General features: G+C 36.8%; 1 protein-coding gene across 2 annotated transcripts in view; it reads left to right on the top strand.

Annotated features, from left to right (window-relative positions):
* Window positions 1-16,473, top strand: part of LOC107589710 (large neutral amino acids transporter small subunit 4-like) — a 27,267-nt gene extending 10,794 nt beyond the window's left edge. The window contains exons 6-15 of one of the 2 annotated variants that reach the window (XM_016278209.1): window positions 5,397-5,489; window positions 5,571-5,704; window positions 6,351-6,553; window positions 9,415-9,558; window positions 10,234-10,251; window positions 10,946-11,072; window positions 11,214-11,346; window positions 11,596-11,669; window positions 11,751-11,874; window positions 13,837-16,473. In XM_016278209.1, coding sequence (XP_016133695.1) covers window positions 5,397-5,489; window positions 5,571-5,704; window positions 6,351-6,553; window positions 9,415-9,558; window positions 10,234-10,251; window positions 10,946-11,072; window positions 11,214-11,346; window positions 11,596-11,669; window positions 11,751-11,874; window positions 13,837-13,998 — 1,212 coding nt within the window. In that variant the 3' untranslated portion in view covers window positions 13,999-16,473. The remainder of the gene's footprint in view (window positions 1-5,396; window positions 5,490-5,570; window positions 5,705-6,350; window positions 6,554-9,414; window positions 9,559-10,233; window positions 10,252-10,945; window positions 11,073-11,213; window positions 11,347-11,595; window positions 11,670-11,750; window positions 11,875-13,836) is intronic. The other variant, XM_016278210.1, reaches the window with a different exon arrangement.
* The last annotated feature ends 3,500 nt before the right edge of the window (window positions 16,474-19,973 follow it).

Here is a 19,973-nt window from a genome sequence, read left to right on the forward strand (position 1 = left end):
CCCCCACCCCTTTAGCCTCCTCCTATAGCCACCTGATTCACTCTCTGACCTCAATCTTTTATCCTGTTTTAGCTCTGTGTCTATCACTGTCTGCCGTCCCACTGGCTCTGTGACAAGCAATCTTATTAAATCCTTCCCAACACAACCTCAGATGTTTGATTGTTTTGCTCTTTAAACCATTAAAACCTGTTTACCAATTTGTTAAAATAAATATAGATATATTATCTGAAACATCTTATTATCCTACACAATTTAACATTTTAAGTAAATCTATCTCATTTTAGGAATGTTACAGCATTTTTACTAAAAAAACAAAACAAGCAATGATAAAGAAAATTTATTTTTTTTTCAACCCAGAACACTCTAGCAACCAGTAAATTAGTATTAGTATTTAATCCATATTAATTTTATAGCTCTATACTCTTATTGCGCAGTATGACATAAATTATACTCTTACTGTTTGACATAAATTATCAATTTTTTAAGGAATTAAATATATAAAATAGCTACCTCTAAGCTATAAAATTGGGGATATCCTGTTTCTTTTTATCTCAGCTCTGTCTCTCACTCTCTCTCTCTCTGATGCACTAATGCTGTTTTTTTTTGTGTGTGTGTGTGCCTTCAATCCATTTATAACCCATTTCTTTAGGATGCCGAGTCATGTGAGGACGAGAATAGAAAAATGGCTTATAATGGTGGAATAAGAGCATGTAGACTTCAGAAAACATTATTAAATTAAACAACACTCAAGCCGTCGTTATCAGAGACAAGCTATTCATGTCGTTCAAACTGCCGTATGTCCAAACTCTCGAAACGAGGTGTGAACGTTTTATTTTTATTTTTATCTACTGTAAATGTACGAAGGCCAACCAGACAGCTAAATGTGGAACAAATAATAATCAAGTGCATATTAAGTAACATGAATATTACTGACAGACAGACTATCTGTGACCCTCTGGCAGTTATATTTGGACTTTGCAATGTCAGGATATGGCCAGCCTGTACTAGCTTTCACTGGCTTGCCTTGAAGAGTATTTCTTTCACTTCTGTCCCTGTTTTCATTTCCTCTCTCTTATTGTCATTCTCTCATGGTAGCAAGTATGATTTAGCCACTTCATCCCCCTCCCCCCGAACCATTTACAATGACTCACCATCCTTCCTCACACACACACACACAGAGAGAGAGAGAGCTGGAAAAAGGATTTGACAGCTTTCTGTGGCCATATGTTGAAAAAACGGGGAAGAGTAAGCCAAATTCATAATGACGATGGGTGTGATTTCTCATTAAAACATTCATTGATTTGTTTTCCAACAAAACCCCAACATATCAATCAGTTTTTTTGACAGGTCTCTTTTAGAGTGGGACAACTCAACTCGGGCACTTCAGATTTTCCCTTGTATTTAAACAAATCAATCAAGTATTACACCTAGTGACTTCACATCAATCCCAAATTAAATCTGCTTCTGGGAAGCTCAAGGCTAAAAATAGCACTCAGTTTAAACAACTTATAATGCAAGTTCAGATAACCCTGTGCCTATAGTTGAAACACCCAATGATTAAATTGACACAATATCACTGTTTTTTCTAATAAACTGTTCAAAAATTGGGGTAGGATTTTTGAATGTTTTTGAAAGAAGTCACTTATGTTCCGTAATATTGTGAAATATTATTACAATTGTGATGCAATGCAACATTTTCAGCAGTCATTATTCCAGTCTTTAGTGTCACTTGATCCTTCAGAAATCATACTAATATGCTGATTTGATGCTTAAGAAAGTTATTGTTTGGTGTTATTATGTTATAGTAATGTTATAATCTATGTTGAAAACATTGAGAATTTCTTCTTATTATCAATGTTGAATAGAAAGTTCAAAAGAGCAGCATTTTTTAAAATAGATTTCTTGCAACATTATAAATGTCTTTAATGTTATTTTTGATTAATTTAATGTGTCCTTACTGCACTCTAAAAAATGCTGGGTTGAAAAAAACAACATTTCTGGGTTTTTTGCAACCCAGCGCTGGTTAAATATTAGACAGAACACATGCTGGGTTATTTTGACCCAGCTGGTTGGGTTAAATGTTTGACCCAACATGCTGGGTTGTTTTATTTAACTCAACTATTGTTTAAAAATTACTATATTGCTGACCTAAAATGGGTTGGAAAATAAATGAATTCAATATTATAACAATATAACAAGTGCCATTAGGAGACAAGATTACTCTTCTCCAGTTTTTCGTCATTTTGAGTCCGCTAAGCATTCTCTTTTGGATCTCAAGTTCCTGGTCATTGAGAGGATTCTGCCACATAGGAGAGGGGGTAAATGTGACAAAAAAACTATTACAAAGAGAGGCTTTTTGGATTTTTGAGCTGAAATCGTTAACCCCTACTGGACTGAATGAAGAGATGGACCTTGCTTGTTTTTGTAATAATAATATATATATAAAAAAAAAATCTTTTTTTTTCTTGTAATTACCTATTGATTGAGCTCAGCTGGTAATAATTTGTAATTGTGTTAAAGTAGAGTGGTGTTGCTGTTTGTAACATGAGCACTGAAGAAAGCATGAGTTGAAACGTCTGCTCTTTGGTCTGTTTTTAAGACACTTTTCTCTTTTTTGCACTTTTGTCACCCTATATATGTTAAATTAAAGTAATTTTTGTGATAGACCCTTGCCTTGGTCTAATTGTGTCTTTCAGTGTGCAGACGTTTTTGTTTTTTGGCTGATCAAATTTTTCTTGATTTACGCACATGAGAATGGACTGGTTATCTTTTTGGAGCGCATACAATATATTTTTTTGATGCATATTATAACAAATAATAATAATAATAATAATCATATCAGTAATCATAATAAAATCAGTTTATGTTATGCAAGCTGACTGACATCTTGTCCCAGTAAAGACTTTATAGATGAAATATACAAACCTTATTTTCACTGAAGAATATAAGAACTTCTGAGAACTGCTCAATCCTGAAGAGGATGCAAAAAGCCTGTGTTCCGACTGTAACTCAACAGCTGGGTTGAAGTAACCCCGTGCTGGGTTTTTTGTCTGAGGGAGGGGGAGAGGTGTATGGTTTCAGCTGTCAGTGAGAGTGACCCAGCCACTAACCCACAGTGGCTGGGTTACACAAAAACTACCCAAAACTGGAAAAAACAACCCAGTATTTTTTTGAGTGTGAATAAGTATTCATATCTGACTGAACCTAAACATTTCAATGTTAGTGTATCTAATGTGCATGCCTCACAGGGGCCATCAGATTAGAAATGATGTAGTATTTATGTAAAATTTAGGGATATAATGATAACTTTTTTGTTGTGGCAGATAATTGTTATTGTAAGCCTGTACGGTTTCCATTGTTTTAAACTACAGTGACATTTGTGTTTTTTCTGTTCTAGTGGCAATGACTTTGGGACTGTTTTGTCTCAGTGGATTCTTCTGGCCTTATTGATGTAATATAGAATGTATTGCTTTACTTGGAGTCTATCAGTGTTTGTCACCAGCTTTTAACGTTTTGTTTCCATCCCCAGTCAATTTCATTGCAGAACAAGCAAGTGAAGACAGAGTGGTGCTAGAGTTATAATACAAGATAAGTAGTGTCAGTAAAAGGGCCTTTTTTTCAAGGTCTCTTTGAGTCTGACATCACGTGACCGCCTGTGGCTGGTGACTGTCTGTGAAAGCAGGAGAACATAGTGTTGTTGAAACAGTCTCTGGGTACTTATGTTACTCAACTCCAAGAAAATAGCCATTACTCTCTGTCTGACAGGCCCATCATGTGGCGCTCTGTTCATCTTTGGTTCTGTTCAAAGTCCATTAGCCAAAAACCGTTCTTACACAGCCTCTCCAGCCACAGGCACAATGTGGCTGCTAGGGCCGCTGGGTGTGTGAGAGTTATTGTAAGTGTCATCTGGGATGTTTTGGCTCTGAGTTTACCTTTACTCCAATTAGAGGCAGTGAGTGACGTCTGGGTTGGGTTCCAACAGAGAGCTTTCCTTCACTCTTGTCTTTAACAAGCTTTTGGACTGGGAAGTAAGAGGGAAGTGGAAGATGTCCAGAGAGTTCTTAGAAAATCTGTGTTGATGTTGAACTGTGTGTTTTGGAGGAAATGCAATATACAGATGCTATCAGCTGTCAACAGGTGGGACATAGATGGAGGATTTGTATATACGGAGAAAATACCTAGAAAATAGTATACCCTGTGGCATACTATACCCAATCTGAAACTATTTTAAACAGCATTCTGCCAATTAGTTTACATTATGCAGGCTGACCACAATAAGGGACTTCATGGAACATTTTAACGCTTTAAAAATCCTTTTTTTGCACGTAATGACAAAAACATCATTAAAAATGTAAAAATGTACAACAAAATAAAAAAATAATTAAATAAAATCAAAAATAAAATAAGTGAATAAAATTATTAAACAATATTTTAAAAAAATAATTATATATTAAATTATATAGAATTAATATTGATTAATTACATTATTTTATGAAATTATATTAATTATTAATTGAATGCATTTTTATCAAATCCTATTTTATTTTCATAATCTGTGTCTTGTTTTGTGTGTGTGTGTGTGTACTGGAAGCTTCCCTCGCCAAGACAAATTCTTTGTTTCTTTAAGAATACAAACAAAGAATCTCATTCTGATTCTGATTCTAAATTAAATTAAATTAACTTTTTTTAAAATAAATTAATAAAAAAAGAACTAACAAATTATAATAAAATGAACTTAAGAATAATTAAATTAATAGTAATTAAATAAAATATTCAAGAGTACTGTACATTAATGATCTTTAAGAATATTCTCTTGAATACTATTGATCATTGAAATATACACTGCATACTATTGATACTAATGAAGAATTTACTGTTGCTCTCTCTGCCTCATTTCCTTCTCAGATACCTTAGGCGTTCAGGCTCACTTCCTTCTTCTGTATTTTCTCAGTGGTGTCTGACAGTGCAGTTTAGAACAGCCAGTGCTGTACTCCTCCGCCCAGCTTAAAGGCAACAGCATTATGCAAGCTTCTCCAGTGTCCCTCACACTTTCTCACTCTGCTAAAAATATTCACACCATCCAGTTGCCTTTCAAACGATGTCCCCCCACCTACATGTTGCTCCCATCAAAGAATATCACTGTTACCCTGATATAATGTTTACTTTCATACCTTTTGCTATATTTGACGTTTTGTCATTTACAGTGGATCCTGTTACAAGATTTCTGTGTTTGTTTTGCTCATGGCTTGTATATTATGTTCACAATATGTATAAATATATTTTGCCTTTCGTACTCATGATGGGCACTGGGCCCAAGTACAGTCTCTAAAAAAAGTTCAAACATTTTTTAACGCACATGAAGAATTTTTGATATCCCCTGTTTATCTCTTCCGTAGCTTCCCAACATGTTTGGTGATCTCCGCTCCACTTTCATCGCACTCATGATTGGCTCGTATGCCTCATCCGCTGTCACCTTCCCAGGAATAAAGGTAAATCTGAGTCCCAGGTTAGACTTAATTAATAAGCCGATCTTAATTCTGTAATAATGATGATGATTGTTGCTCTATAAGGTGATCTATGACCTTGGTGTTGCCTTCATCACCATCCTCCTGGTGTGGGCTGGCTGTGCCGGCCTGGTCTTCATCAACTGCTTCTTCAACTGGCCACTCGAGCCCTTCCCAGGACCTGAGGATATGGATTACACGTATGTGGTTCAGTGTGTCTGTGCATTGCTGGGAATTTGTACATTTATTGAGCTAGGGTGCATTAAATTGATCAAGAGTGACAGTAAAGACATTTATAATGTTACAAAAGATTTATGTTTGAAATAAATGCTGTTCTTTTGATCTTTCCATTCATAAGAATCCTGAAAAAAATGCATCACGGTTTCCACAAAAATATTAAGCATCACAACCATTTTCAACATTGATAATAAGAAGAAATGTTTCTTGAGCAGCAAATCAGAATATTAGAATGATTTCTGAAGGATCATGTGACACTGAAGACTGGAGTAATGACTGATGAAAATTCAGCTTTGCCATCACAGGAATAAATTACATTTAAAAAAATATTCAAATAAAAACAGTTGTTAATTTACAATAATATTTCATGTTATTTCACAATACTGTATTTTTAATTAAATAAATGCAGCCTTAATGAGCATAATAGACTTCTTTCAAAAACATTAAAAAAAGTCTTACAGACCTCAAACTTTTGATCAATAGCGTGTCTTGGGTTAAGTAAAAACATTTTTGGAAAAACTTGATTTTGTTTGCTGTATCCATTTATTGAAGGTTCTGATGGAATGTAATTCACTGATTGTCTCACGCTCAACCTTGTCTCTTTAACAGTGTGAAGATCAAGTTCAGCTGGCTGGGCTTTGACCATAAGATCACAGGGAAACAGTTCTACAGGCAGGTGACCACTGTTGGTAGGAGATTGAGTGTTGGCAACTCAATGAAGAACAATCCACAACAGCTGGCCACCCAAGAGGGCAATAAACTCTGCCTGTCCACCGTTGATCTGGAGGTCCAGTGCAAGTCTAAGGAGGAATGTAAGTATCGTTCATACTGACATGTTTTGTATTGACCAGACTTATTTCTGATGATCTGAACAATCTGAAACCTTGAAATAAAAGTTTAAGGATATTGATTTTTAAGTTTTAGGAAATTTTAAAACAAATAAAAGTTATGAAAATGAGTAAGAGATATTCAAAATTCAGTCAGATTGGTCAGGTCAGATGTCCTGAAGTGCACCAAAAACTTTTATTGAAAAAAATTCATGTTAATTTTTCAGTTTAATTAATTTCAAATCATTCATATTGATTTGCTGATAAAATATTTTTCAAAGATAAATAATAAAAACATTATAAAAAATTTTTTAATATCAAAATATTTTTTATCAAATAAAACTGTATGTGTCATTCAGGTTCCGTTTTAAAGGGGACATCGGATGCAAAAGTGAACATAAGAGTCTTAATTTGTTTCCCGAAATCAGAGGCACTGAGGACGCAGTGGATTAGTTTTGTTTTTGATATTAACGTGACACCGAATAAACCAGAGATTGTCTTACTATAGGGAGATGAGAGGGTTTGTATTACTATTGGAGAAAGCGCAACGGTCAACTTGGATCACGTGTGCCTTAATAACCAATCAGATTACAGCCTTGACGTTATTGAATTTCGGTCAGCTGTGCGACACTCAATCGCCGTTTCCGGATACCATAGGAATGAATGAGAAATGCCGTAAGCTGAATCCCACCTGTCGCAAAAAGTTAGTGACTTCTCTTATAAAACGGCATTTTTTTCGGTGTAAACTTTAAAAATAGTTTAATCCAAAAGTATTGCTTAGTGTAAAACATGTTGGAGATTAGCTGATAGGCTGTCGAATCATTAAATTATAAGCTTTTTCCTCTAAAAAGCTGTTTATTCAGCGTAGAGAAGCCTCTCCTCCATTGACATCCATTAAAAAAAATGGCTTCTGGTCTCCTTTCCCACGTACTGGCAAACCGGAAGCGTTAGCATTAGCCATTTTGTTTTTTTGGCTAAAGGTTGCAGGCTTGCCTTCTAGTGGCTTTGTGAATAAACAAAAACCGGAAGAGAGGGGAGGGGTGAGCAGTAGCTCATTATCATTTAAAGAGACATGCACCAAAACGGGTGGCTGTGAACAGAGCTGTTTTTGACAAGGTGAAAAGGGTGTTGTTTTACATGACCATTGAGGAATTTTAACCAAAGTATGTTGCAGAACTTTCATGAAGACCCTGAAGAATCATACCAATGAGCAGGTGACATGAGGGCCAGCTGCCAAGTAATTCAAAGTTATCTGTAATGCAATTTGATTGAAGGCAGAATAGTGGTAATTGAATTACCAAATCTAATTTATTTCCATTGTTTTAATGTGTTGAACAAAGTCCTAGTTCATCAAATTGAAGTGACGACCAATTAGGAATTTTAACCAAAGTATGTTGCAGAACTTTCCTGAAGAATCATACCAATGAGCAGGTGACATGAGGGCCAGCTGCCAAGTAATTCAAAGTTATCTGTAATGCAATTTGATTGAAGGCAGAATAGTGGTAATTGAATTACCAAATCTAATTTATTTCCATTGTTTTAATGTGTTGAACAAAGTCCTAGTTCATCAAATTGAAGTGACTTATGTAATCCGGAATTGATGCATATTTCAGAAAGAACTGGACAGAACACAGAGAGACTTGGCCCTCGCCACTGTACAGCATCTTCCCCCTCACTGCGCGCCCCTTGGCGTCCAGACATGCAGGGAATATTCGAGCAGACAGGGGGTGGTGTTAATGAACGGTCCTCAGTAAATCCCCTTTATTGTGCATGGGGATTCCTTCATTAGCTTTACACCCGGTTTCTGACATCTGGAGGTTGCCAAACCACTTGAGGCTGCAGGCACATGCTGCGTTTGCACTTTGCTTCTACTAACCCAAATCTGCGCCATGCAATTATTCCAAATTCATCTCAAACTTGTCAGAATACTGCAAAAGTGCCCTCACTCCCTACCGGCACATTTTTTGGGGCTTTGCAACACTCGACGGGGCTCCGGGTTTGGCTCTTTTGTAGTAAACGGACCGTGCAATCAATTCAGACTGCGTTCTTGGAGGACCCATGGCACTGGCGTACGTCTGGGGCTAAAATTGGCAGGGGTGGAGAAGGCGACAAGGGAGAGGGCAGATAGCACCGAGGAGCTGTTTTAGAGACGCAGCTGGAGATGTTTGAGAAAGAGAGACTGATGCTGATCCCGTCTAACTGTCATCCATAGAGCGCTAATGCCTTCACCACCCTGTGTTTCCATTACCGCAGTCAATTACTGTCTGACTCACTGCAGCGGCTGGAAAGTGTGTGTGTGTTTGTGTATTACGAGAAATAATGAGGTAGTTTGTTTGTGTGTGTGCATATGTTCCAGAGCATATCAGGTGCGTTGAGGTCAGATTCCCAGTGTACCAGGTAACGAGCACCGTAAAGGCCTGTCTAGTGCTGGTCAGTGGGCGGCAGTGTGCATTTATGGCACTCAAATTAGTGGATTATTAACAAACCCAGACCCCCCGGCCTCTGTGTTACTGTGCCAGGCATTGAAGTGTTGCCTGGCCATCCAAACACCTGCAGAATTACTTTCCATGTGAACAGGACCCCGTTGACCCTACATGCTTTTGCAATTTTTAAAGGCATTGAAGCATCCTGCATAAATTGCAATGATCAAGCTCACAGTGGTTTTCCATGTAAAGATGCTTTTGGAAATGGTATGGCAGTAAGAATATGTGCATAGTTAAAGGTGTTGGCATATATGGTCGTCCAATCACAGTGTACAATTCTGAAATATAACTAAGAAGCCAATTAAATTTGGCATAATGAAAATGATTGTTCTTGATAATGATTTTACTGAATGTGTTTTTCAGCCCAGTCCTTCATGCAGAGCATCTTTAGCCCCATATTCATGCTCAGCCTCATCACAATGTGTGTGACTCAGCTCCGTCTCATCTTCTACATGGGGGCCATGAACAATATTCTGGAGTCGCTTGCATATGGAGACCTAAGCAAAGGTATGTGTGTTTGACAAATACTCATATCATGCTGCCAAACAAGTTGTCTGATGCTTCAGGCTAATAGCTGTTTCTGTTGCTCAAATGCTAAATGTCACCTATGGAACAGTCTGCAACAGTTGGTTTTCCGAAGTAAAGGTCCCATTCATTTTCTCCATATAGATTTAGATTTTTATGATAACAGAATTAGCTAATTTATATATATATATATATACATTTATATAATTCTATATCTACTTATATTTGAAATGATCTGAATATTTTATATTTTGAAAATTTTAAATATTTATTTTTAAATATGTATAAATTATATACATTATGTATATATATAATCACTTATAATTAAATAAATTAATATCTGAATATTTTCAGAATTTTTGCAGTACATTAAAAATTTTCATGGCTTTGAGATGCCTATGGAGAAAATCATGGGAAATAAATTCCATTAAAAAGTTTTTAAAAAGCACTGTTGCACTCTAGTCTATTCCTCTTACAGCTTTCTTCTTAAATGCTCTCTGATGTCACATGCAGTGATTGGCTGCCTAACACTATTAATCATGTGTTTAATATGTAGTCGAATGGCCACAGCAGGTTCACATTGCTAATTCCTTGCTGTCTGTCTCTTGTTCTCTGTTTGCACTCTCTTCTGTCATGCTGCTTGGTGTGTTTTTTCAGTGGAGAGGATGGAAATGGGTAAGACTGCAGCCAAAATTAGATGCATTCTTGATTCACTCCCCCCCCCCATGTTTCTACCTCCTTCTTCCTCCACCTCCTCTTCCACCTTCATTTGACATTGATTCATGTTGTCATGTAAAAGCATTAACCCGGCCCTTGGTGGTTAGAGATTGATGTGATGCATCTAAATCAGTGCGCACAGTTTAATGTCCATCCAATCATTGATCTGTCCACCTAACCTTCATAGGAACAAGTCATGGGTCATTCTAAGAAATGGGTGTCTTTTCCATTTTTGAAGGCTGTACATTTCTGATATTTTACATTCTATGAGAAAAATAATGTTTAAGTGTTAATACATTTCATTGGTCCATCTCAAGCCATATTGATACATTTTAATTATTTGTAGTATTTTTTATGTATAATTTATAATTGTATTATGTTTAATATATAAATACATTAATATATTGTCAGTCTAATTTGACATTAGGTGCCTTACTAATTATTTACTTTTACAATTTTGTCCACGTTTTTACTTATTAGTGATTTACCATTTTACTGACTTTAAACTTTTGAATGGTAGCGTATGTTCAAAATATCTGTATTACAGTAGCACATCATAAAAGCTGGAATTATTTTTTTTTGCCAAAATGAACCACTTTTGATGTAATGACCCTTAAAACAATGTTAAAACGCAACTTTATTTCTCTCTTAGTGAGCACATACACATCTATCTTCGGGGTGCTACAGTTGCTGTGTCTCTTGACGGCCCCCGTGATCGGTTACATCATGGACTGGAGGCTCAAAGAGTGTGAGGACGAAAATGAGAAACAAGTTGCAAAGTGAGTGCAACGATGAGCATCCTGCTATCTAATGCATCATTTTGACACTTACCGCCAACCAGTCCAATCTGTAATTATTATTTGATTACAAGCTTAATGTGGCATTGCATCTGTGTAATGCACTTATGGCTTTTCCTTCAGGGATCCTACTCAGCCAAAAAAACGTGACAGGCAGATCCAGAAGATCAGCAATGCCACCTGCGCATTCACCTTCACTAATTTGCTGCTGGTCGGCTTTGGGTTGATCTGCCTGGTGCCCAATCTTCATCTACAGGTAACTGAGGGCAAAACATCAGTCTTGTTGCCCACATGATAATAAAAGTACCCAATGGGAGAGAAAGTGGTGCAGAGCCACTCACGTTACAGCAGCGGATAGATTGGGATGTAGTAGCGCAACAGCGCCCCACAGTGACTTTGTTTAAAAGCTAGCTTGTCATTATTTATGCATTACAAAAAGTAGGGTTGTTTTTGCTTTTGTTTTGGGGAAGAACTGAGTAACCTTGGTTTTTTGTTTTCCTCCTAGATTTTGTCTTTTGTGTTGCACACCATTGTGAGAGGCTTCATCCACTCTGCCGTTGGCGGCTTGTATGCAGCTGTGTGAGTATGGCTTTGTGTTTTGGGTGTTGACTGATGTTGCTTTTAAACATGATTAAAGAACAATGTTTTTTATGGGCGCAGGTACCCATCTTCTCAGTTCGGCAGTCTGACGGGAATGCAGTCCCTCATTAGCGCACTTTTTGCATTGCTGCAACAGCCTCTCTTCATGGCCATGATGGGCCCACTGGATGGAGATCCACTCTGGGTGAGCAGACAGTCTGTTACTAATATTTAAAGAGATAGTTCATCCACAAATGAAAATTCTGTCCTAATTTATTTACCTTCATTTTCTTTCATCCATGTAATAAAGGTGGAGTAACACTGGCAACATTTTCAGAAGTGCAAAATATAAACCCAGCATTCTGACTTTTTTCTCTCTCACAATTCTCTGTTTTTATCTAGCAATTTTGACTTTTTTCTCAGAATTCTGAATTCACATATTGCAATTCTGTTGCCGCCACAGAATAAAACATAAAAAAGGTAATTGCGAATTGAAACTCACAATTCTCACAATAGCAAGTTTACGCCTCTCAATTTGGACTTTTCTTCTCAGAATTACGAGTTTATATCTCATCTTGCAGTTCTGAATTTTTTTCCCCCTCAGAATTCTGAATTTAAATCTCGCTATTCTGAGTTTATATCTCACAGTTCTGAAAAAAGTCAGAATTGTGATATAATAATTTTTTTGTCTGTGGCGGAAATGGGCTTCCATAGCATATAGTGGCCAGGCTTCAAAAAGGCACCATAAACGTATAATAAATATAAGCACAGACATTCAGAGGGACAAATATTCAGATCAGTGGTCAATCACATATGATGTCTGATTGTTCATATTTTACCAAAGGGTCACCCCTTATGTCGAATACTTCGTTATTTCCATGCTTCAGGTTGGCATAAAATGTAAATTTATGTAAATCTGTTGTTCACCCGTGTATATGCTTAACATTTTTTTGAACCCATAGTTTAAATCAAAACATCTTAAAGGGTTAGTTCACCCAAAAATGAAAATTAGTCCATAAATTACTAGCCCTCAAGTCATCCTAGGTGTATATGACTTTCTTCTTTCAGACGAATCCAGTCGGAGTTATATTAAAAATTGTCTTTGATCTTTCAAGCTATTTCATGGCACTCAGCGGGTGTTGCATGCTTCAGTCCAAAACAAGTTCAATAAAAAGCACCCATCCATTAAGAAAAAGTGTCTCACACGGCTCCGGGGGGTTAACAAAGGCCTTCTGTAGCGAATCGATGTGTTTTTGTAAGAAAAATATCCATATTCAAAACGTAATAATCACTTTAATGTAGCTTGCGCTCACTGACATCAATGACATGTGAGGACAGCTTTGCGCATGCGCCGCTCAGAAGTGATGCACAGGGAAGCGCAAGGGAGAGATCAAAACAAAACAACAGTCACTAATTAGAAGTACAAAACAAGGATTTGTAAAGAAGAATGTCAGAGGATTTCGATATACGCCAAGAGGAGCCTGGTTTTCCTTTTCTAAAGTAAGGAAAATTTGCTTCCTTTGCTCCTGTTAACAAACGATGGTTTTCACGAGACTCACCGGCGCATGCGCAGCACTGACCTCAGAGGTCATCCTCCCAGAGCTGCTTCCAGTGTACAACAGTGAGCACAAGCTACATTAAAGTGATTATTACGTTTTGAATATGGATATTTTTCTTACAAAAACGCATCAATTCGCTACAGAAGGCCTTTGTTCACCCCCCCCCCCGGAGCCATGTGAGACACTTTTTTTATGGATGGGCGCTTTTTATTTAACTTCTTTTGGACTGATGCATGCAACAACCACTGAGTACCATGAAACAGCTTGAAAGATCAAAGACAATTTTTAATATACCTCCGACTGGATTCGTCTGAAAGAAGAAAGTCATATTCACCTCGGATGGCTTGAGGGCGAGTAATTTATGGACTAATTTTCATTTTTGGGTGAACTAACCCTTTAACTCGATCTTCCAGTGAACTGTCAGACTCCTCTCTGGTGACGTATTCCGGACTTCTGCAATCATTTTGCCCACTTAAACTCTGCCCCTTTCTTACAGTCAACTACAAGCTTGCATCCAGATCTGCCTGCCACTTTTTTCTTTTTTGATAATCTGTTTTACTTCAAATTTGTGCTTGCTCATCTCTAAGCTTTAATGTTTTTCTGCTTAGGTTAACGTGGGGTTACTGGTCTTGAGCATGCTGGGATTCTGCCTGCCCAGTTATCTTCTGTGTTACGGCAGGCGGCTGCGCCGAGAGAAGCAGGAGCGCGAGGAAGACCCCAAGATCTATGTCCAGATCAACAACAGCACAACCCCCGAGGCCTTTGTCTAACTGCAATGCACAAATGACAGCAGCTAGCATAGAGAGCAGGAAGAAGGAGGTTGGGAAATAAAAGAAGAGAACTGAAGGTCACAAGAAGAGTGATAAACACCTCCCTGATTCCTCCTTCTGTCTGACACACACTCATATTTTCCCAACAGGCACATACCAACAAACAGGCACAAAATACAGCCAAAGCAACCAAGAGTCTCACAACGTGCCACACAAAAACACACGTTTACACGCAATGGACTGATTGGACACTGTGAAAGCCAGGTCTAGGAAAAAAATTATGCCCTTGTCCTTGAAACAGACACGAACATCAAGACTTTATATACTGCCTGACAAGAAAGAAGAGCAAGCCCCTTTTTTCCTCACGATTTTCCCTTGATTTTTGAATTTCACAACACGACGATACAAAAGACGAAGCAGAATCAGTGAAATTCTCTCAGGTGTGAGGAAGCCTGATGACGCTTCCTGAACAGAGTATTACTTCGTCACTAGTGTTCATTTTGTTGCCAAGCTTCTTTCAAACATTTTCTGCGAACTGATTTTAAATCACTATGAACACTTTACGTTGCTCTCAGCTAATAAAGCTGCTGAAAAGCGAGATGAGGACCCTTCATTGTGGTTTGAATATGACAAACTGACAAACTACCTTCAAGCAGAATAATTCTGCTTGTTATCTGTCCAGTATGGGTTTTAATTTGAAGTGGGCAGATTTTAATCTCATACATCATATACAGTACCAGCATGCTTTGGACAGCATGAGCATGAAACTGCAGCTTTTTCTGAACTGGGCTGATTTTAAAGGACTTTCGGACATGGCACCTGAGGCTAATGTAACCTAAACACAATTTTAGTATGAGAATAGTGCTATTATTTGCTTTGGCATGCAGATTCAGTACATCTAAATGTGAGATGATGCATTTTGTGCATATCAGTCCATTCAGAAGGTTGTAGAAGCCATGTGGGTCTAAAAGGTTTTGATTAAGGTGGTATTTTGGGGATTAGCCTCACATTTCAATCAAGAGTGACTGATCTTCACCAGCAATACTATTCCACACCAATCGTACCGTACCCTATACCACTTACCCATGCAGTACTACTGGTTGAGCTTCACTTGTTAAGTGTTTTTTCATTGTATTGACTCGAACAATTATTCAGGGTGTTTCACTTTTAGAGTAATAATTCATATCAGATGTATTCACCTGCAATATGATCCCTTCTTGCTTTGCTTTGTGCGTTGAGGGGTATAAAATGAGACACAGTGTACTCTCGGTAAAGAGATTAGATGCCATTATCGTATATAAATCTTGCACTACAGATTTCATAATTACAGAGGTGCTCACGTTAGCCATTGCAAAGTATATGTGTTCTATTCCAACCTCATACATACATGAAAACCATGTTAGCCATACAAAATACAAGATGTTTGTGTATGTTCTCATGATTTCTGGTCTGGTTACCATTTAACTACGGTGCTTACTAGAATAGAAAAGCAAGAAGGTTTCTGCGTTGGTCAAGATGAACGATACAGAAACCAATTACAGAATTTAGTTGGCTACTCAACCTTGTGGTGATAAGGACTTGAATTGAATTCATAGCGATTAAAAAAGGGAGACTTTTGAGACATGCTTGACGACAATCCCTTTGGAAGACCCTCATATTTGTAGCTTATAATGGGTTTCAGGCCAGTATTGTGCCCTATGAAAGACAAAATGTGGTAACTACATATAATTGAGCGAAATTGGGTATTTTAGACTGACATGTTGCATGACAGATGGGTACTTTCAGAAAAGTGTGAAAAATTATGTAAAATCAATCAAATAACTTGTGAATCAAATAACATTTTTCTTGATTCCAGTGTTGATGTAGTTCATGTGTTTTTGTAGATCACTTATATTTCTCAGCAAAACATTGATTTGAAGATGTTAGGGTTAAGTCACAACCTCGCTTACTTTAACAGTATTTTCACTGTAAACTTATATGAAATGATTTGTTTTTCCATAACTGAGAGACAAACACAGATGTATGAGATCCTGGATGAGGATCTTCTCAACAGTGGCCATAAATGTGACCTTCCTTTATGACCCCCCTGAAGAGGAACATGTCAGATCCACCCAGCAACATCCACTTATCGTCTGTCACACTTTTTTGTGAATATTTTGTCAAAGCTGAGGCTAGAGGCGAGTCCTGGATGGACTGCATTTGCTGGCTTGAACATGCCTGGATATTGCAAGTGAATTCCAATCTAAAGCAGTACTGTACTAAGCATAATGAATGTGAGAGTGAACCCATTTGCTCTCAGAATGAGAGAAGTAGCACTTTTTCTCACTGCCGTACCTTAAATTTTCATTATTTTCTCAAGTCACAATCACATTTTTTTTGGTTTTAAAAGTTGATTTATAATACCCCATTGAACGTGTATGAGTGTGGAAAATGCCCATACACCGTAAGAGCGAAGAAAAGTGGGAAAGATCAGCTTTAACACCAATGTTTTCTCTCTGTATTGTATTTTTAGTGTCTTTTTATGATTATCTTGTTGATTTTTTCTACTCTGTAGTTTGTGTTTTCAATTATGAGTGTACATAATGTTTCTCTATTTTCTTCTCTTTTTTTGTGAGTTTTGTGCATTTTACTGTATTTGGCTTTTGGTTTTCTTCATTCTATCACTATATAGCAACTTTTTTGAATACATGTCCCAACAAAATATCAGATATGTGAAAATAAATAAAAACAGATGAATTTGTTGAAATATTTTTTGCATTTTTTTCTGCTAATGCATAAACCAAAATAACAATCTGACATTATGAACTGCTTTTGATCTGCAGTTTCAGTAAGTCAGTCCGGAGACTTGCTAACCTTTTGAGCTGTTACCTTTTATTCAATATATATATATATATATAAATAAAATATATACTTATGTTCTAATTTAAATAGGTATTTCTATAAAAGGACACTTGACTGTCAGGATGGAACCAAACAGGATTAATTTAAGGGTATGTATATATATATATATATATACACACACACACACTGTGTATATATATATATATATACTGTATATATATATATATATATATATATATATATATATATATATATATATACACATAAATCTCAATTTCCAAACATTGACCCTTATGACTGATTTTGTGGTCCAGGGTCACATATAATATCTTGTTGTAATAGGATGAAATATTTTAAGCTGAGAGCTAGAGAGAGAGAGAGAAACTAAAAATGAAGAAGCTCCCAGAAACTCTCAGAGACTCCCAGTTTTCATCTCAGTAACTGTATACTAAGATTTCCATGTTTATAAATTGCAAGTTTAATATTTGATCCACTATATTAAGACCAATACAGAAGATGAGTAGAACTACATTTCAAGACACACACGTGCTGAACATAAATTCACGTGGAATGACTAGTTATCTAACGATCGTCACACTGACTGGAAAGTCAAGTCTGGGACAGGACATGCAAAAACACCTTCACGCCCAAATCCCTCCTGTTGTAGTCTTACCCTAAGTGTAAAACCAGCGGAACAAGAACATCTACCTGACATCAATGAGGAATCGGAGTCACAGTTCTGTAAAGCTGTGTGGCGTTTGAGCGTGTTAAATATCTGACCGGGTGTGGCGCAAGGTTCTATGTGCGGCTCTTGGCCAATCAGATTGGCTCCTGCTCCGGTTTTCCTGCTAGTGGGTGTGGTTGCCGTGACGACGCGGCGCTCCTGGCGACATCTTTCAGGAAATGAATTGAAAGAAATGAGAAATCCAGGAACTTGAACCGAAACGGGTGAGAGTGGGGTGGACCGAAGAGTCGAAGAATCAACTCTCTTTAGGATAGCTTGAATGTGGGGCACGCGGAGCAGAAGGAGAGAACATGTTGATAAAGGAATTGTAAGTGTTTCATGAATTAACTGAGCTGAAGTTTTGATCTCGCGCTGAATTTAAACTTAAGGGCGATTGTTTGGTAACTTTCACCGACTGCTGCCTAATGAAGTGGACTTTTGTTGATTTTTGACTAATGAATTCTGGATGGTTTTATCGGTGTTAATTAAGTTATGTAAAATAATCTATAGTCCTATTTCGGATTATATTATTTATATTCCTGTAATGAGTCCTCAGTTCATTTGCTTTACGAAATGAGAGGGGAAAAAAGCATACCTTTTTTGAAGTTACAAACTGCAGGTAACGTAAGTATAATGTGATTGTCACATGCTACCCTTCCGCCGGTCACGTGTCATGGGTGATACCCCTTGTTTTGTTTTCGATACCATACCGATATTTTTCAAGGCAGTATCGGTGATATCGATACCGATTCGATACTTCTGCACTAAACTTTAAAATTATGAAATGTATTAAATTAATAAATGACTAAGAGTAAAATGGGTAATGAAAACCACTTAACTTTATGTTTAAAACACATTTTAACCCGCTTAATCCCAAGTTTTTCCCAGACATGAAAATATCCAAATGATGCGTCATTATGTAAACCCTTTGAAATAATCAATATATATATATATATAATTTTATTTTTGGAAAATTAAGTGTGTGAAAATTTGTATTTAATGATCAGTCACAATTGTAACCGGTGGGATCATGTATATACTGAATTAACATTTCTGCAGTCATAAAAATTGTTATATATCTTAGCCCAGCTATTTTAAACTGTTTGATCACATTCTAGGGTTACTATTATGCATAAAAAAACCCTTATACAACATTGATAGGAATACTGAGATCAAATACTAAAAAATACAACCATCAACGTATTTCAAAATTGTCACTTTTTTGTAGCATATATCATCACATTTTTATATTAGTGCGACCAGTATTACAACATTAATATTCTAACTTATTTGTAACGTTTGAACTTTTGATTTGGTGCAGTATTTTGTACTGTCATTAGGGACTGCCAGTGAATGGGTGCTGCATGCATAAAATGCAACCTTTTTGTTCTGACAGTGTATGATTTATATTAACATTACAGAATAGAACATAATCAATATTATCTTTCAACGTTCAATTTAAATAATTGTAATTGCACAAACTTTGTAGGCTACTATTTCAATTTGTTTATTCTGAAATAACTCAAACATATGTTTTTTCCGTCTTGAGGCTTATGGATGTTTTTTTGGCATAATTCTTCTGTTATTCCAGTTTTCCAGCCTCCGCCCAGTTTCTTCTGATGGGCCGGACAGTTTAGACGTTAAAATGATGAATTGAAACAAACAGTCTGAGGTTTGTGGGAAAGTGGCCTAGTTAACTGAAGGCCTGTATATAGTGGACAAGGACAGACTGTAACTAATTGTAACCCGAGACCGAGCTTATCAGACTTTATCAAGTGTACCATCTTTGCTCCAGCTTACTAAACAAAGGCTGAATTTGTTTTGTCCCTGTCATTTCTTGCCCTCCTTGTTGCAGTATTTGTTGATGTTGGCTGGTCTGTTTTTACCCTGAATATTTGAATATCTTTTTCTGTATCTGTTGTGTTTGGATAAGAAATCATTGTTAAAGTCAGTTGTTCTTGGATAAACAGCAGTAAAGGTTTGGCATGTGTAGTTGCATTCCTTCCTGTTCACCTGCGCAAAAGACCATATAATAATATACATATATAATAATGTTACAATATACATTTGTAAGTCGCTTTGGATAAAAGTGTCTGCTAAATGAAATAATACAGACTGATGGAGAATTGAACTAGTACCCAACCAGCTGAAACAGGAAGCATGTTACATTGTGGTTTTGTAGACATACCGAGTGTAGATGCAGACAGAGGGCAGGGGCTGCTGGGAGCTGCATGACTCATTTCTGTATGGAAGTCAGTCATTTATACTGGTTTAATGAAAACAAGTGTAATTACGAAAAATTAAATGAAGCTTTTGACTGCACAGTATTTCAGTATCTTAATATCACTTATCGGTCGATATTTGAGTTTCTTTTAATCAGTATAATCGATGTTGGATATTTAATTGTGCG

Source organism: Sinocyclocheilus grahami, unplaced genomic scaffold (genome assembly GCF_001515645.1).
Source record: "Sinocyclocheilus grahami isolate Dianchi unplaced genomic scaffold, SAMN03320097.WGS_v1.1 scaffold119.1, whole genome shotgun sequence".
In the NCBI taxonomy this organism is placed as follows: domain Eukaryota; kingdom Metazoa; phylum Chordata; class Actinopteri; order Cypriniformes; family Cyprinidae; genus Sinocyclocheilus; species Sinocyclocheilus grahami.